Here is a 20,425-nt window from a genome sequence, read left to right as displayed (position 1 = left end):
TTAATGCAATAAAATGGTCATTTGTTTACCGATTCTTTCGAAATTTCTCTGGAAGGATTTTCTCTTAACTCTGAATATCACTGGTAGATTTCATTGAAATCGGTTCAGATATAAATATAGCTGTTATATATGTATATATAGCCCGATTTTAACTTAAAGAGTCACAGCAAGGGCATTTATTGACCAATTTTTCCAAAACTTTATACACTGTTTTCCTTGACAACTGCCACAATATCTGAGAAGTTCGGTCGAAATCGGTTCAGATTAAGATATAGCTCCCATATATGTATGTTCGTCCGATTTTGAGAAATATTGCAATAAAGTGCTCATTTTTTACCCGATTCTCTTTAAATTCGGCAGGAAGGATTTTCTTATGACTCTCGACATTACTGGTGAATCGCATAGAAATCGGCCCAGATGTAGATATAGCTGTCATATATGTATGTTGCCTGATTTTCACTCCAAGAGTCACTGCAAGCGCATTTATTGATCAAGCTTGACAAAATTTTGCACAACGCTTTCCTCGAAATCAGTTCAGTTTCAGATTAGATATAATTTGCAATAATGTTGTCATTTGTCAACCGTAGTTACTGCAGTCTGAACATATTTGCTCCAAATTTGATACGGATTGTATAATAATCCATCTGCCGAGGTCAATCAAAATTGGTTCAGAATTGGATATGGCTCCCAAATTTAGAAATGGTGTAGGGTATTATACAGTCGGCACCGCCCTTACTGGTTTGTTTTGGGGGTATAATAAGTGTGCAAACAACATTTTGCTTGAATCGCCCCACTTATATCCGAGATCTGGCGTTTTTGAGAACTATGGTAAGGGGGAGGGTTTGCCCTTCCCCCTTCATATATCAAAAAATTAAGTATCGTATTTTTGCCGTGAGAGCATTCTGCACCATCTGTCATTGAGTCTATAAGAAACACACAAACTTATCAACAAGCAAACATATAAGATGGGGTCTTAGACTAATATTTCGAGGTTTTGCAAACAGGATGACGATACTAGCATGCGACCCATCGTATAAAAAACACCTTTACCTGCTTATTTTAGTTTGTAAACTCCCGCTTCAGCGGTTGTTTGTTGTACGATATGTATTAAAAGCTTTTTATAAACCTTATCGCCGCTTGGGACCAGTGAATGCTTATCGTCGTGTCATTCGACAATCTTTATGACATTCGTGCCCCCGTGTATACTAAGAATTTTTAATTAATTCTTGATAAATTGTATATAGGAATATTTTTGTGAGTCACAGAAAATGTTTTTCTTTTTTTTAATTTCTTTGTTTTGTCAATCCCAAGAGCACTGTCTGTTCTTAATCTTAGAGACAGTTTTTCATCACTTGTAGTGGAAGTTCGGTGTTTTCAGCATCTTGGCAAAAAATTTCAAATTTAGAAATATGACTTTGGACATTCTTACTAAGCAATGTGTAATTATTGGCTCATTTGCAGCTGCCTTAAGTCTTGTCCTTATTCTTCAAGAAAGTATAAATTTGTGGATAATTCTTAGCCGGGAAGGAAGTGAGTATACAAGAAAAAAAAAATTGGAAAGTGGTTTCTCCTCATAGGCTTCAGAAGACGAGACTTTTCTGGTCTTAATATGAGCAAATTGAACGATGACTTTGAAGAAAGTTCTTAAAAATTCCTTCTTATGATAAATAATTGGTCTAGTTTATTTACCAATCTGGCTGATTCGCTTGTTTATGGCAAATAAAATGCTCTTTCCGCTAAATGCGTGGAATTTAACGTTAACCAACACTATAAAACTCCTCCGCAAGCAAACAACACGCTTAACAACAATGTCAAGAATAAACGGTGATAACAGACTAGGATTAGGTAAGGTTAGATTAGGTTGAAAAGAGGATACGGATATTAATCTGCCCCATGCCAATATGGACATACACCTCAAACAGTAATCGGCTTATTGTGCGCTCTAAATTCTAAGAAGTAACTTCGAGAAAGAAAATCTAAGTTTGGAATTCCGTGTTACTTACAAAATCCTTAATTGTTTTCCATACCACGCCCCTAAGTTGATTCATGTCCCCAACTAACTGGTGGTATCTGTTAGATGCGAAAGCCTGGCAATGACAAAGGAAATGCTCCAACGTCTCATCATCTTCCCCACATGCCCTACACATGGTATCACTTTCCGCACCGATTTTACATAAGTTAGCTCGTTGTCCTATGTGTCTCGTTATGATACCAATAGCTATACTGACCACCTCATCTTCACGCGATTTGGATGAGTTAGATTAGGTTAGGTTGAAGTGGCAGTCTGCCATCAGACTCACCAAGATGTTCATTGTGATACCACAGGTACAGAAGAAGGAAGATGCCTTCTAGTTCCTATCGTTGAAACATCCAGATCGCTATAAAAAGCCCAACAACTTGCGAATGTTCACATCCGCTAAATCCGACAGGTTTTCAAAGAATCTAAAAAGGAACTCCTTTTGACTGCTAGAGTGGGACACACACACAGAAGGTGTTCTACAGTCTCTTTTTTTCGATGTCCTCACAGCTTCTGCAAAAATCGTTGCTGGCAAACTTCAATCTGTCAGCATGTTTTCAGATTTGACAGTGACCTGTCATGACGGACACAATGACTGAGACGTCTGTTCTAGCCAATGACAACAAAGCGGTAGACCTCTTCAAGTCTAAATTAGACCTCATATTTGGTTGCCCAAAAAGTAATTGCGGATTTTTCACATAGTCGGCGTTGACAAATTTTTTCAACGGCTTGTGACTCTGTAATTGCATTCTTTCTTCTGTCAGTTATCAGCTGTAACTTTTAGCTTGCTTTAGAAAAAAAGTGTAAAAAAGTATATTTGATTAAAGTTCATTCTAAGTTTTATTAAAAATCCATTTAATTTCTTTTAAAAAATCCGCTATTACTTTTTGGGCAACCCAATAGTTTTGGAATGCTCACTGCCCCCTCTTTGTGGCCATCTATCATTTGTTGTCCTTCGGGCTTGGTTCTCAAAACTTTGCTTACATGTTGCTAGAGGCATACCCATAGATTCTAGTATCCCTGGAATGTGTAGGGTAGTTCCTAGTCTCTCAAGCTCGTCCGCATTAGAATTCCCTGGGATATCTCTGTGGCCCGCCACTCAAAAAAGGTGAATTTTGAACTCTTCAGCCATTTCGCCGAGAGATCTGCAACAGTTGAGGGCGGTTTTTGTGTTCAGAAAAATGAGAGAATTACTGGCTGCTTGGGTGCCTGAGAAGATATTTATGCCAACCGTCGTTATGGCTCATATCCATCGATCATTCGATGTCCTTCGGGGGAGGTTTTGAAAACTTAGCTTACATGTCGCTAGAGGCATAAACACAGATTCCATTATCCCTGAAATGTGTAGGGTAGTTCCTAGTCTCACAAGCTTGTCCGCTTTACAAATCCCTGGGATGTCTCTGTAACCCCACACCCTGAACAAGTCAATTTTGAACTGTTCCGCCATCTCGTTGAGAGTTTTGCGACAGTCAAGGGCGGTTTTTCTGTTCAAAAATACTTTCTTCAGGGATTTAAAGGCTGCCTGGCTGTCTAAGATGATATTTATACACCCCAAAGCCAACCCGGTCGCTAAGTTTGCAACCATCCGTATAGAAGTCTATGTAACTTCCGTTACCAGGGATATCGTAGTTCCAATCGGTTCTTTCAGGAATAGTGGTACAGTACTTTCTATCAAAAAGCGGCTCAGGTAGGGTGTAATCCACACTTCCTGGGGCATCGAATATTGTATCAAGGATAATACAGTGTCCGTAGCCGCCACATGACCAATGAGAAAGCTCCCTTAACCTCTCGGCAGTGGTCGCAGCAATTTTCTAGCCACAATGTCAGGAGGCATAAAATGTAGCATTAAATTCAGTGCATCAGATGTTGTTGTCCTCAGTGCAGCTGTGATGCACAATCAAACCAACCTTTGGATCCGGTTAAGTACTGAGTGAAGCGCCGTCCACCAAACCACAACACCATATAGCATTATAGGTCTGACAACTGCAGTATATACCCAATGCATGACGCGCGATCTAAACCCCCAACTTTTGCCAATGACTCTCGTACAGGTGTATAGGTCAAGAATTGCCTTTCTTGCCCTTTCTCTTCTCTCCAAGGAGACAGGTGCCGCTGTAGGTAACTTGTGTCTCCTGCTGAAAAGCAGTACTTCTGTCTTGAACGGATTTACACCTCGACAGCTTACGGTAGCCCACTTCGCTGTTGCACGTAGAGCTCTCTAAATTATATCTCTTAGAGCGCTGAGAAATTTTCCTCCTAACCGCAATTGCCAGGTCATCAGCATACGCGACTACTTTTACACCTTAGCCTAACGGTAATGGTCGCAGCAATTTGTCTAGCCCAATGTCCAGGGGCATTAGATGTGACATTAAATTCGGTTCATCTGAGGGTGTCGTCCTCAGTGCGGCTATAATGCACATACAAACTAACCTTTGGATCCGGTTAAGTACTGAGTGAAGCGCCGTCCACCAGACCACAACACCATATAACATTATAGATCTAACAACTGCAGTATATACCCAATGCATGACACGCGGCCTAAGCCCCCAACTTTTGCCAATGGCTCTCTTGCAGGTGTATAGGGCAAGAGTTGCCTTTGTTGCCCTTTTCAAAATGTTGGATTTGAAATTCAATTTGCTGTCCAGCAAAACACCCAGGTATTTTGCGGTTCCTGTAAATGGAACATTCTCTCCTCCATCTGAACCATCATAGGATTTTCGCCGTCCTACCTATCGTTTCGCTATTCCGCAGGGATGCATCCACATTCTTCGCCCATGCCCTTAACTCGGACTGCGTCGACCCGAAAGGTTTCGGGTTAACCAAGTTTATTGACGGCAGTTCCTGGCCTTCTCCTTTGATTCCCCCTTACTCCGTTATGGCACGGCATCCAACCAAACTCAGAGAAGGCGTTAATGTTTCTTACTCTGCTAGACTGTTTGTGACCTTACCATCCTGGTTGTTATTGTCCTTATGCCTATTTTACTGTCAGTAGAGCTGTTCACACTCGAAGTCCTCGCTTTAGCACCACACTATTTCACGCATTTCATGATCGCCCGGATCTCCGCTTGCAGGACCGTATTATGGTCAGGCAATCTAAAACAGATCTCAGTCCCTGGGTTCTCAATGTAGACCCCCAGGCCCACTCTAGCTTTGATCCATCCGTGTAACATGATCTTCCAGATGACAATCCAAGACTGTACCGCTGGCAGCAGTGCCTCGCATTCGACCTCCAGGCTCATCTCAGGTATCCGATGGTATGAGCTGCTCTGTATGTCAAGGTGTAGGATATCTAGAATGGTCTCCAGTGCCCTAGTGGGCGTAGTCTTCATCGCTCCGCTTATGCCAAGACAACATGTTTTCTGAATCTATTGTGTGGCACTTTTTCTCCATAGCAGTCCACCAAACTACTGAGGCGTAAGTAAGTATTGGTCTAATCACGCTCCTGTAGAGCCAGTGGACTATCGCCAGATTCGGGCCCCATTACGAGCCTACGGCCCATCTACATAGTGCCCAACATCTGTGAGCCTTCTCAGTAGGCTCCTGAATGTGACACTTCCAATTCAGTTTCCTGTCTAAGAATTGGAAGTGTCAAATTCAGGAGCGTACTGAGAACGGTCACAGATGTTGGGCACTCTAGTTAGTTTTTTGTTATTTATTCCATTAAATAAAAAATATTTATTTATTTGTTATTTTTTTCTCTGAAATATATTTCAAATAACCTTTTAGTGGAGGAAAGTCATCGTACCAAATATATTAACAGAAATATTCTCAACTTCACCATATATGGGGCTGGAGCCATTGCCTCGATTCTATTGATTTTGGGGGCTTGTAAGGTAAGACATTTTCAAAGAAAAGATTTTTTAGGAAATTTTAATTAAAAAAAAACGCTTCCTTTTCTCTCTTAATACAGAGACGTCATCTAATGTTAATACCATTGTTGCTATGTGTCTTTGGGGCTACGGCATTTACAATTTTTTTTATTGGATTCAATATGGTGACTCTGCCATTTGCTCATTTTGAGTTTTTGGCAAATTTTTTGCCTATTTTTGGTAAGTTCAACTAATACGGAAATATTGGTTTTGATAGTGAATTTTCTCATTTGTTCTTACAGGCTTGGAAACCCTGCTCTTGCACATTCTATGTTCCACATTCTATCATATAAGACGCGAAAAGGCTGAAGAACCCAATCGTCGAATTTACTACGATTCAATATAGATATTGATTAGATTTAAAAAAAGTTTTATACGCAATTCATTTTAATGAATATTTGACTAAATTAACTTTAATTATAGTGAAAATATTATTTGAAATAACAACCAATCACAAGACTGGAAAATTCGAATGTTGGTAGAGGAAAACCCCAAAAAGGTTCTTAGGTCAGTCATTTCGCAAATGGATGGACCCATATAGGCGAACTTTTGTTTGTACCTTAATAATTACCCCAAAAACCAAAATCAGACATTTAAGATCTGTAAAGTAGCTAAGGGAAATGCCTGCTCCACCAAACAAGCATATAGAAAGATCGTTATAATATCCCAGCAAAAAAAGGCACTGCTAAATAAGCTGGCTGGTAAGGCAACGCAGCTATTTACTTTTAAGCAACACATGTTTTTAGGCACCCTTCGAATAAATTTTATCTGGTGATGCTATAAGAAGTAAGTGGGGTATTTGGCCCTTAAAAATGGCGCCTAATTGATTTACTAAATTTTCGATAAAGTAATCGATTTTTGATTTACGGCAAAATTCCATTACGATATCCGAAAATACAGCAATTTTAACTGATAACTTCGATTTCTAGGCTAGCTCAAAAAGAAACTTTTTCAAAGTTTCTTTAAATAGTGAACAGAACATAAAATTGCATAAACTAAATTAAAGCAAGTAAAAGCGTGCTAAGTTCGGCCGTGCCGAATCTTATATACCCTTCACCATGGCGCACATTGGTCAAATTCTTTAGCCCATATCTCTTTATATGCTATGCTATTTGAGCTATACCAAGTCATGTGACGACTGGAGCTAACGTGGTTTGGCTGTTGGAGACGCAAATGGAATTCATTGTTTCAAAATTTTAGCCAAATCGGATAAGAATTGCGCCCTATAGGGGATCAAGAAATAAAATCGGGAGATCTGTTTATGTGGGAGCTATAGTAGATTATAGACCGATTAAAACTATACATGGCACAATTGTTGGAAGTCACAACAAACCACTTTATGCAAAATTTCAACCAAATCGGCTAATAATTGCGCCCTCTAGCCTTGAGCCGCTAGAGGGCGCAATACCCGAAATCGGTTTGCATGGGAGGTATATCAGGTTATGAACCGATTTTGACCATACTCATCACGGTTGTTGGAATTAAAAAAAAAACACTTCATACAAAATATCAACCGAATCGGTTAATAATTGCGCCCTCTAGCGGCTGAAGATGTCAAGACCCGAAATCTGTTTACATGGGAGCTATATCAGGTTATGAACAAATTTGAACCATACTTGGCATTGTTGTTGATGGTCAAAACAAAACACTTAATGCAAAATTTCAGCAAAATGGGATGAAAATTGCGCCCTCTAGCGGCTCACGAAGTTAAGATCCAATATCGGTTTTTATGAGAGATATATCATTGGATTTGGCTGAATTTTAGAACTAAGGCTTGTGTTATGAATTCCAACATTCATACCAAATATGATCCGAATCGATCTATAAACAGATATAGACCCTATATAAACCGATCTCCCGATTTGATTTCTTGATCCCTTACAAGCCTCAATGTTCATCCGATTTGTCTGAAATTTGGAACAAAGACTTGAGTTATGACTTCCAATATCGATGCTAAGTACGGTCCGAATCGGTATATAAACAGATATAACCCCCACATAAACCGATCCCCGTTTTCGACTTCTTGAGCCCCTAGAAGTCTCAATTTTTATCCGATTTAGCTGAAATTTGGATCAAAGACTTGTGTTATAACTTCTAAAACTTCTTAGATTCATGCCAAGTATGATCCGAATCGGTCTATAAGCAGATATAGCCCCCATATAAACCGATCCCCCGATTTGACTTTTTGAGGCCCTAGCAGCCTCAATTTTCATCCGATTTGTCTGAAATTTGGAACAAAAACTTAAGTCATGACTTCCAGCAACCATGTCAAGTATGATCTGAATCGGTTTACACACAGATATAGCCCCCATATAAACCGATCCCTCGATTTGACTTCTTGAGCCCCTAGATGACCTCAAAATTCATCCGATTTGTCTGAAGTTTGGCTCGAAAGCCTATCTTTTTGACTTACAATATCAGTGCCAAGTTTTATCCGAATCGATCAATATGGTGATCTAGGCCCCCAAGTACCGATATCCCGATATGACTTCTTGAGACCAAAATAATTCAAATACAAACTCAGTTAATAAGGGTACTTTATTAGCGGAATTCATGGGGGCGAGTACCAAAGATTCATACCAACTTGGAACTAAGCTCGCTTTTACTTGTTATACCCACCACCATAGGATAGGGGGTATATTCATTTAGTCATTCCATTTGCAACACATCGCAATATCCATTTCCGACCCTACAAAGTATATATAATTCGGATCGTCGTAAAATTCTAAGGCGATTTAACGATGTCTGTACGCCTGCCCGTCTATCCGTCTGTCCGTCCGCCTTTTGTAATCACTCTACAGCCTTCAAAATTGAGATATTGAGCTGAAATTTGGCACAGATACTTATTTTTGCTGCACGCAGGTTAAGTTCTTGGTTGGGCCAAATCAGATCACATTTGGATATAACTGCTATACAGACCGATCTGCCGATAAAGGGTCTGTAGCCCATAAACCCCGCAATTATTACTCGATTTCGCTGAAATTGGAAACAGTGAGTTTTTTAAGCTTCCCGACATCCGACCCAAATATAGTTGAAATCGGGCTATGTTTAGATATAGTTGCCATATAGACCGATCTCCCAGTAAAGGGTCTGAAGCCCATAAAAGATTTATTTTTTATCCGATTTCGCTGAAATTGGAAACAGAGGGTAGTTTTAGGCCTCCCGACATCCAACCCAAATATGGTTCATATCGGACTATATTTAAATATAGCTGCCATATAGACCGATCTGCCGATTAAGGGTCTGAATACCATAAGTTTTATTTAGTATCTGATTAAGCAGAAATTTAAAATAGTGAGTTTTTCTAAGCTTCCCGACATCCGATCCGAATATAGTTCAAATCGGACCATATTTAGATATACCTGCCATATAGACCGATCTGCCGAGAAAGGGTCTGAAACGCATAAAACCTTTATTTTTTAACCGATTTCGCTGGAATTTTAAACAGTGAGTTCTTTTAAGCTTTCCGACATCTCATCAGAAATCGGTTAAGATCGGACCATATTCAGATATAGCTGCCATATAGACTGATCTGCCGATTTAGGATCTGAAGCCCATAAAAGCTTTATTTATTATCCGATTTCGCTGAAATTTAAAAATGTGAGTTGTTTAAAGCCTCAGAAAGTTCGACCTAAATATGGTTTAGATCGGATTATATTTAGATTTAGCTGCCATATAGACCGATCTGCCGACTAAGATCTTAAACCTATAAAAACCGTAATTATTGTCTGATTTCGCTGAAATTTGAAATAGTGAGTTGTTCTAAGCCTCCCGATATCCTACCCAAATATGGTTTAGATTGGACCATATTTAGATATAGGTGACATATAGACTGATCTGCCGATTTTGGGTCTAAAGCTCATAAAAGCCGCAATTTTTACTCGATTTCGCTTAAATTTGAAATGGTGAGTTGTTCTAAGCCTCCCGACATCCGACCAAAATATAGTTCATCAGATCGGACTATATTTAGATAATGCTGCCATATAGACGGATCTGCCGATTATGGGTCTTGAGCCTATAAAATCCGCATTTACTACCCGATTTCGCTTAAATTTGAAATGGTAAGTTGGTTTACGTCTCTCGGTATCCGATCTCAATATGAATCAGATTGGACTTTATTTAGATATAGCTGCCATATAGACCGATCTGCCGATTCAGGATCTTAAGCCCATAAAAGCCGCAATTATTACTCAATTTCGCTGAAATTTGAAAGAGTGAGTTGTCCAAATATAGTTCAGATCGAACCATATTTAGATATAGCTGCCATATAGACGGATCTGCCGATTATGGGTCTTGAGCCTATAAAATCCGCAAGTACTACCCGATTTCGCTGATATTTGAAATGGTGAGTTATTCTAAGCCTCCCGACATCCGACCCAAATATCGTTCAGATAGCACTACATTAAGATATAGCTGCCATATAGAGCAATCTGCCGCTTATGGGTCTTGAGCCCATAAAATCGTCATTTATTACCTGATTTCGCTGGAATTTGACACAGTTATCCGTCATCCGACCAACACATGTTCCAGACCAACCTAATTTAGAAATAGCTGCCATAGAGATCGATCTTCTAATTCAGGGTCTTAATACGATAAAAAACGGAATTGATGCCCGATTTCAAGGAAACTGTGACTTGTATCAGAGTTCTCGGGACCTCAACCAAATATGTTCCTGACCAGCTCCGATTTGCATATCACAATGGATATGGTAGTGGAGTTGTTATAAAAGATAATGGTTAATTTATCCATGGTGGTGGGTACCCAAGATTCGGCCCGGCCGAACTTACCTCCCTTTTACTTGTTTTATTTTATTTCTTCCATTAGAGAAAACCTATTATGCTGACACCTTTTATATTATGTGACTCTGGCGCAATGGCAATTAAAATTTTTTTCGGTTTATTCCATTTGATGATTATGCCACTAAATGTTTATCTATATATTTTGATAGTTTTTCAGCTGATTATTGGTAAGTTCTAATATTCTCTTCATATGGAATAACTTAAATTCAATGTATATATTTGGTAGGCGTGGAGATCCTATGCTGTGGACCATCTATTTGCAAATAAAAAACGAAAAATCTCAAAAACTCATTAACCCATTACACCAGGGTTTAATATGAATTTTGGAATTTGTAGTTCAAGAAAATATAAATATAAAATATATTCAAACTTCTATTTATTTACGTTTTAAAAATATATAAATAGTATATAAAAAAAGTATTTAAAATATTATTTATAATTCATTTGTAACATAATATTGACTATTATCTTATTTACTAAACTCTTATTGAATATTATTCGTCTTCCTCCAAAAGGTTAGAGTGAGGTTTTACGCAAAAAATCATCATAACTATGATACTTATGTGGTCTATACATAGCCTCCATTTCATCGGGAATTATTTGGCTCTCAAAACGGATATCAGCAAAAAGTATGTAAATGGGGTGAAACACAATAATTTGAATGCCTGTCATAAAATACACATCAAAAGTTTAACATTACGACTACAATTCATGAAATCCCCCACTCACCCATTATAATAATTCCCAATAGAATATCTTCGAATGATTCATATTTTGTACAAATATCATACCAAATTTTAAAACTAAACAATAAGGCTGCCACACCATACAAAATCAGCCAGGGCACAAAGAGTTTATGGTACTTCTGTAGAATAAATGACAAAAACAAACGAAAAACGACATTTCTAAGGTATGGACAAAATTAATATCAAAACAGAACAAACAGAATGCGGCATATTCTAAGCCTAAATCAACGAATTACCTTCACAATACCCCAGATCATTAGGGCAGCAGTCAGGGTCGCTAACACGGCTAAAGCGAATAGACCCACATGGGTAAGTATATATTGAAGGCCAAAATCTGAAATTATGAAAAATTATTGTAAACAATTTGTAAAGAACTTGAAAGAAAACATGTAAAAGCGTGCCAAATTCGGCCGGGTCGAACAAAGAACAACATGTAAAATTTCATCCAAATCGGACAACAATTGCGGCTTGTAAGGGCTTAAGAAGTCAAATCGAGAGATCGGTTTATATGGGAGCTGTATCAGGTTATAGACCGATTTGAACCGTACTTGGCACACTTGCTGAAAGTCATAACAGAACACCGCATGCAAAATTTCAGCCAAATCGGACAACAATTGCGGTTTATAAGGGCTCAAGAAGTCAAATCGGGAGATCGGTTTATATGGGAGCTATATCAGTTTATAGACCGATTTGAACCGTACTTGGCACACGTATTGAAAGTCATAACAGAACACTGCATGCAAAATTTCAGCCAAATTGGACAACAATTGCGGTTTATAAGGGCTCAAGAAGTCAAATCGGGAGATCGGTTTATATGGGAGCTATATCTAAATCTGAACCAATATGGTCCATTTGCAATCCCCCAACGACCTATATCAATATTAAGTATCTGTGCAAAACGAAATGACAAGATTAATATACCTCAATCCTATGGTGGTGGCTATAAAAAGACTGGAAATCTAATCTGATACAGAATTTTTATACCCTACACCACTACTGTGGCACAGGGTATTATAACTTAGTGCATTTGTGTGTAACACTCAAAAGTAAGAGATATAGGCCCATTGATTAGTATACCGATCGACTCAGAATCCCTTTCTGATTCGATCAAGCTACGTCCGTCTGTCTGTATGTCCGCCCGTCTATCCATGTTAATTTGTGTACAAACTACAGGTCGCAGTTTTCATCCGATCATCTTCAAATTTGGTACAGGCATGTTTTTCGGCCTAGAAACAAAGTCTATTGAAATTGGAAAAAATCGGTTCAGATTTGGATATAGCTTCCATATATATGTTCGTCCGATTTGCTGTTATAATACAATAAAATGGTCATTTGTTAACCGATTCTCTCGAAATTTGTCGGCAATGATTTTCCAAATACTCTCTATATATCTCTCTACTCTCTCTATATATATAGACCGATTTTCACTCCTAGAGCCACTGCAAACGCATTTATTGACCAATCTTCCCAAAACCTTGTACAACGCTTTCCTCGATGATTTACACAATGCCTAAAAATTTTGCTCGAAATCGGTTCAGATTTTTATACAGCTCCCTTATATATGTTTGTCCGATTTGCCGTAATATTGCAATAAAATGGTCATTTGTAAACCGATTCTCTCGAAATTTGGCAGGACGTATTTTCTCTTGTCTCTCGACATCGTAGGTGAATGTCTTTGAAATCCGTTCAGATTTAGATATAGCTGCCATATGTATATACATATTGCCCGATTTTAACTTCTAGAGTCACAGCAAGCGAATTTATTTCCTCGACGACTGCCACAGTATCTGAGAAGTTTGCTCAAAATGGGTTCAGATATAGGTATACCTTCCATTTATACGTTCGTCGGATTTTGAGAAATATTGCAATAAAGTGCTCATTTGTTAACCGATTCTCTCGTAATGGCAGGAGGGATTTTCTTATAACTTTTGACATTACTGGACTATATTAAAAGTTGGATCCATATAACAGGGGGGGGGCACCTAAAACCCCCTAAAATAGCTTTATTTGATGATCACGACAATATGGGACTCAAATGAAAGGTATTCAGGAGAAGATTACGAATATGGTCAGGAAGAGGGAATAGGCTTTATAATTTGTTGATTTTGGGGGGGGCGGACCCTCCCCCGTTACCCAAAAAAAAAGGAACAATATGGGTATCAAATGAAATGTATTGAAGAGTACGAATATGGTACTAAAAATTGGGACGAAGTACCCAGGAAGACGCCCTAACCCCAAAATCATATGATATTGATATCATCAAATGAAAGTTATTGGAGCGGGCCGCCCGAATCCCAAAATTCCCCTAAACAGACATATTGCACGTTCATGTCAATATGGGACTCAAATGAAAGGTATTCGGGAATAGGTTACGAATATGGTCAGGAAGAGGGAATAGGCTTTATAATTGATTGATATCGGTGGGCGGACCCTCCCCCGTTACCCAAAAACACCATCCAAAATCACAAGTGGAGCGAAAAGAACGATATGGGTATCAAATGAAAGGTATTGAAGAGTAGAATGCGAATATGGTATTAAAAATTGGGACCAAGTACCCAGGAAGGCGCCCTAACACCAAAACTCCTCCTCGAAAGGGGGCGCACCCTCCCCCTTACAACAGAAACACCACCCAAAATCAAAAGTGGGCTTATCAAAGCAATATGGGTATCATCACATTTTCAGTTTAAGTACCCAGCGGGGCGCCCAACCTACAAAATATAACAGACATATTGCACGTTCATGTCAATATGGAACTCAAATGAAAGGTATTCGGGAGTGGATTACGAATATGGCAAAAAATAAAGTCCATGTAAAGAGAGGTTTCCCCAATCCCAAAATACCCCTAAAAGGGCATATTAACCACCATGGCTATATGGGACTCAAATAAAAGCTATTTGGGAGTAGTTTAAAAAAATTACATTACAATTACTGTTACAGTACCTAGGTGACGCTTAACATCCTAAAAACGCCTTAAATAGGTTTTTTTTTAACCCATAATGACAATATGGGTCCCCAATAATATTGAGAGTAGAAAAGGAATCTAGGTTTGGGGCCAAGTGTTTGTGGGTAAAACCAAAAACTTTAGGGTAAAGTGGCGAGTTCCAGTCCCATCCTAAGTCCTAATACGCACTTCAAACCTTACATATTTATCGACCATGGCTATTTTCGCTCTAAATTTAATATATTTTAAAGAGTAGAGCCCGAATTTGACATTTGGGCGAAATGTCTGAAGTACCATCGCACCCCCAAAAAACACTACCCGTCAAATGAATATATAGGAGGATATAGGTGACGCTTAACCTACTTAAAATGCCTTAAATAGGCTTTTGACTTATAATGACAATCGAATGGAAGGTATTTGAGAGTAGAAAATGAATCTAGGTTTGGGGCCAAGTGTTTGTGGGTAAGCCCAAAAGAACCCACTAAACTGAACTTATTTCCCGCAGATATCATTATGGGGCTCAAATGAAAAGTTTTTGGGATTAAATATCGAATTTTTTACCAATTATAAGGTTAAGTGGTAGAGTGCCAGTCCCAGCCTAAGTCCTAACAAGCCCTCCAAACCGTACATATTTATCAACCATGGCATTTTGACGCTAAATGAAAGATATTTGGGAGTAGAGCACGAACTTGACATTTGGGCGAAATTTCTGAAATTCTATTCCACCGCCAAAAAGCACACCCCATCAAATGGATATATAGAGCAATCATGACAATATAGGGCTCAAATAAAAAATGACTCATTTACCGACTATGGTAGGGCGCCCCGGTAGCCGAGTTGGTAGCGTGCTTGGATTGCCAGTGCATGGGGTCGTGAGTTCGATTACCGCCAGAAGCCTTGGTCTGTCACTACTGTGGTATCACAATGGACTTAAAAGTTGTCTAAGTGAGTCTGTAAAGGACTAACCCACCTACCGACTATGGTAATATGAGGCTCAAAAGAATTTGAGAAGCTTATATCTACTTTAAGGGCCAAGTGTCTGGTTGGCCACTTAATTCCCAAATTACACCCCAAACCAGACATATTTACTCACAACAATATAGGAGTCCAAAGAAAGCTATAAGGTAGAGTAGAGGCAAAATTTGCTCTCTACAGGTTGTAAATGTGTATATATATATATTCATTTAGTCATTCCGTTTGCAACACATCGAAATATCAGTTTCCGACCCTACAAAGTATATAAATTTTGGGATCGTCGTAAAATTCTAAGATGATTTAACGATGTCCGTATGTCTGTCTGTCTGCCAGTCCGTCTGTTGTAATCACTATAGAGCCTTAAAAAATTGAGATATTGGGCCGCACGCTGGTTAAATTCTTGAACGGGCCAAATCGGACCATATTTGGATATAGCTGCCATCTAGACCGATCTGTCGATAAAGGGTCTGAAGCCCATAAAAGCTTTATTTTTTTTTACCGATTTCGCTGAAATTTGAAACAGTGAGTAGCTTCAGGAGGTCTCAACATAGGACCCAAATATGGTTCAGATCGGACTATATCGCTGCCATATAGACCAAACTGCCGATATAGGGTCTGAAGCCCATAAAAGCTTTATTTCTTAGCCGATTTCGCTGAAATTAAAAACAGTGAGTAGCTTTGAGCCTCCCAACAGAATACCTAAATATGGTTCAGATCGAGCTATATTTCGATATAGCTGCCATATAGACCGATCTGCCGATAAAGGGTTTGAAGCCCATAAAAGATGTATTTTTTATCCGATTTTGATGAAATTTGAAACAGTAAGTAGCTTTGAGCCTCCCAACGTAGGACCCAAATATGATCCAGATCGGACTATATTTAGATATAGCTGCCATATAGACCGATCTGCCGATAAAGGGTCTGAAGCCCCTAAAAGCTGCAACTTCGCTGGAATTTGACACAGTGATTTGTATTAAACCTCCCGTCATCCGACCAGCATATGATCCAGATCGGACTATGTATAGATATAGCTGCCATATAGACCGATATGCGGGTTAAGGGTCTTAATCTCGTAAAAGCTTTATTTATTACCCGATTTCGCTGAAATTTGAAACAGTGGATAGTTTTAGGTCTCCCGACATCCGTCCCAAATATGGTTCGGATCGGCCTGTATTTAGATATAGCTATCATATAGACCGATATGAGGGTCTTAAGCTCATAAAAGCTGCATTTATTACCAGATTTTTTTGAAATTTGAAATACAAAATTCAACAGTGACTTATATTTATTAGACCACTCAATGTCTGTGCCGATTTTGAGTTGCATAACTTATCCAATTTTCATCGGATTGTGCCGAAATGGGGTTTTCATATATGCCCGAGGTGGTGGGTATCCAAAGTTCGTCCCGGCCGAACTTAATACCTTTTTACTTGTTTTAACTGAATTCATTTTTATACCCTCCACCATATGATGGGGGTATACTAATTCCGTCATTCTGTTTGTAACACCTCGAAATATGCGTCTGAGACCCTGTAAAGAATATTCATTCTTGATCGTCATATCATTTTAAGTCGATCTAGCCATGTCCATCCGTCTGTCTGTCGAAAGCACCCTAACTTTCGAAGGAGTAAAGCTAGCCGCTTGAAATTTTCCACAAATACTTTTTATTAGTGTAGGTCGGTTGGGATTGTAAATGGGCCCATTCAGTCCATATTTTGATATAGCTGCCATATAAACCGACTTTGGGTCTTGACTTCTTGAGCCTCTAGAGGGCGCAATTCTCTTCCGATTTGACTGACATTTTGCACGTGGTGTTTTGGTATCACTTCCAACAACTGTGCTAAGTATGGTTAAAATCGATCCATGTTTTGATATAGCTGCCATATAAACCGATCTTGGGTCTTGACTTCTTGAGCCTCTAGAGGGCGCAATTCTCTTCCAATTTGACTGAAATTTTGCACGTAGTGTTTTAGTATCACTTTCAACAACTTTGTTAAGTAAGATTCAAATCGGTTCATAATCTGGTGTAGCTGCCATATAAACCGATTTGGGATCTTGACTTCTTGAGCCTCTAGAGGGCGCAATTCTCAGCGCTTACTTGTTATTTCTTCTTTTTTTTACAAAAACACTTGCGCACTCACCATAACTATTTCTTATGACAAAAATATAACGCAACGTTGCTATTTCCCTCTGAAGGACAACAAAACTCATAAGGATCGTCACAACGGCCACAAGAATTCCATGATGTGCTAAATTCACTAAGGACATTTTGTTCAAACTCTGTATTTTCTATAGCTTTAGATTTTGCACTGTAATAATATTCAAAAATAGATTTTAATAGTCTTTGTTTTCTTGTCTAGTATTTGTTTCGATTCAATTTGATGCGGCTTCTATTCTTGTTGTGGTGAAATAATTAACAAATTTGCAATCAATCTCCCTAAGTTTTCTAGGTAGAGTCTCAAAAACAATTGTTGATAAGGATTTAATTTTTTTCTTTTAGTTTTTGTTTTTGTGATTTTTCTTCGCTAACCCCTTTATGAACGTATTCAAATGTGTGTATATGTACAAAAATGAGGCCATAGTTGCTGCCCACCATGAAACGTAATATTTGAAGCTTTTCGAATGCGAGGCAGAAACAAAATGCATCACCGCAATGACGCTGATAAGAATGGTTTCCAAATTTGTTGATTTAAAATCAAATGTTGTTTTGTTTGTTGACCAGCACACGAAAAGAGAAAGGGGTGTTGTGAGCAGTCAGCTGTCTAATGTGCAAGCGGGTTGAAACAAATTCAAAGCTTTTTCAATGAAATAGAAAATAAAGCCGATAGGTCAAATTCTATTTTTCTTCTTAGCAAAGAGCTTGGTACATATATTTGCACAAAAATCATGACCATCTAAAGTAAATGCAACAAACAAAAAAGTACACAAACGCTAATTTGCCCACAAACATTCCATTAAGGGCATGGACCACAAGACAGAACATTCACATATCAATGATAGGAGACCTTTAAATCTTATTCGAAACCAATTTTTATGGACCTCGGCGGATGTATCCAGATAGATTATTTAAATTCCTGTATCAAATTTCGAGCAAAGCAAATATGTAAAAAATTTAATAACTACGGTTGACAAATGACAACAGATTACCCAAAATCTGACGAATATATACTTGGGAGCTATATCTAAATCTGAACCGATGTCGACCAAATGTTATGGATATTGTGGAATTCGTCGAGGAAAGCGTTGTACAAAATTTTTGGAAGATTGGTCAATAAATGCGCTTGCAGTGGGTCTGGGAGTGAAAATCGGGCGATATATATATGAGAGCTTTATCTAAATCTAAACCGATTTCTATGAAATACACCAATAATATCGAGATTCATAAGAAAATCCTTTGTGCCAAATTTCGAGAGAATCGTTTAACAAATGACCATTTTATTGCTGTATTACTGCAAATCGGACGAACATATATATGGGAGCTATATCTAAATATGAACCGATTTCTATGAAATACACCAATGATATCGAGAGTCATAGGAAAATCGTTTGTGCCAAATTTCGAGAGAATCGGTTTACAAATTACCATTTTATTGCTGTATTACTGCAAATCGGACAAACATATATATGGGAGCTATATCTAAATCTGATCCGATTTCTATCAAATTCACCAGTAATATTGAAAATCATAAAAAAATCCTTTCTGCCAAATTTCGAGAGAATCGTTTAACAAATGACCATTTTATTGCCGTATTACTGGAAATCGGACGAACATATATATGGGAGCTATATCCAAACCTGAACCGATTTCCATGAAATACAACAATGATATCGAGAGTCATAAAAAAATCCTATCTACTAAATTTCAAGAGAATCGGTTAACAAATGACCATTTTATTGCTGTATTACTGCAAATCGGACGAACATATATGTGGGAGCTATATATAAATCTGAACCGATTTCTATGAAATACTCCAATGATATCGAGAGTCATAAGAAAATCCTATCTACTAAATTTCAAGAGAATCGGTTAACAAATGCTGTATTACTGCAAATCGGACGAACATATATATGGGAGCTATATACAAATCTGAACCGATTTCTATGAAATACTCCAATGATATCGAGAGTCATAAGAAAATCCTTTGTGCCAAATTTCGAGAGAATCGTTTAACAAATGACCATTTTATTGCTGTATTACTTGAAATCGGACGAACATATATATGGGAGCTATATCCAAACCAGAACCGATTTCTATGAAATTCACTCGTTATATCGAGAGTCATAAGAAAATCCTTCCTGTCGAATTTCGAGAGAATTGGTTGACAAATGACCATTTTATTGCTGTATAACTGCAAATTGGACGAACATATATATGGGAGCTATATCTAAATCTGAACCGATTTCTATGAAATACAACAATGATATCGAGAGTCATAAGAAAATCCTTTGTGCCAAATTTCGAGAGAATCGTTTAACAAATGACCATTTTATTGCTGTATTACTTGAAATCGGACGAACATATATATGGGAGCTATATCCAAACCAGAACCGATTTCTATGAAATTCACTCGTTATATCGAGAGTCATAAGAAAATCCTTCCTGTCGAATTTCGAGAGAATTGGTTGACAAATGACCATTTTATTGCTGTATACCTGCAAATTGGACGAACATATATATGGGAGCTATATCTAAATCTGAACCGATTTCTATGAAATACAACAATGATATCGAGAGTCATAAGAAAATCCTTCGTGCCAAATTTCAAGAGAATCGGTTAACAAATGATCATTTTGTTGCTGTATTACTGCAAATCGGACGAACATATATATGGAAGCTATATCCAAATCTGAACCGATTTCTATCAAATTCACCAGTAATATTGAAAATCATAAAAAAATCCTTTCTGTCATATTTAGAGAGAATCGGTTAACAAATAACCATCTTATTGCATTATTACTGCAAATCGGACGAACATATATATGGAAGCTATATCCAAATCTGAACCGATTTTTTCCAATTTCAATAGGCTTCGTCTCTAGGCCGAAAAACATGCCCATACCGAATTTGAAGACGATCG

The 20,425-nt window shown here is 38.2% G+C and overlaps 2 protein-coding genes across 2 annotated transcripts; one reads left to right on the top strand and one right to left on the bottom strand.

The window, feature by feature from the left end:
* The first annotated feature begins 1,302 nt into the window (after positions 1–1,302).
* LOC106093930 (uncharacterized) lies at positions 1,303–6,254 on the top strand. The gene is made up of 4 exons (XM_013261097.2): positions 1,303–1,530; positions 5,744–5,850; positions 5,928–6,066; positions 6,129–6,254. Exons 1-4 carry the CDS (start codon positions 1,410–1,412, stop codon positions 6,230–6,232), a joined length of 471 nt encoding a protein of 156 aa, XP_013116551.2. The 5' UTR covers positions 1,303–1,409; the 3' UTR covers positions 6,233–6,254.
* Positions 6,255–11,044: 4,790 nt separating this feature from the next.
* Positions 11,045–17,741, bottom strand: LOC106093970 (uncharacterized). Its single transcript, XM_013261142.2, has 4 exons — positions 17,489–17,741; positions 11,668–11,765; positions 11,415–11,550; positions 11,045–11,350 (listed from the first exon to the last, which is right to left on the bottom strand). Exons 1-4 carry the CDS (start codon positions 17,613–17,615, stop codon positions 11,202–11,204), a joined length of 510 nt encoding a protein of 169 aa, XP_013116596.1. The 5' UTR covers positions 17,616–17,741; the 3' UTR covers positions 11,045–11,201.
* Between the last annotated feature and the right edge of the window lie 2,684 nt (positions 17,742–20,425).

This window comes from Stomoxys calcitrans, chromosome 5 (assembly GCF_963082655.1).
Source record: "Stomoxys calcitrans chromosome 5, idStoCalc2.1, whole genome shotgun sequence".
NCBI lineage: Eukaryota > Metazoa > Arthropoda > Insecta > Diptera > Muscidae > Stomoxys > Stomoxys calcitrans.
Note: the sequence above shows the minus strand (reverse complement) of the source record. Positions and strands in the feature narration are given on the sequence as shown.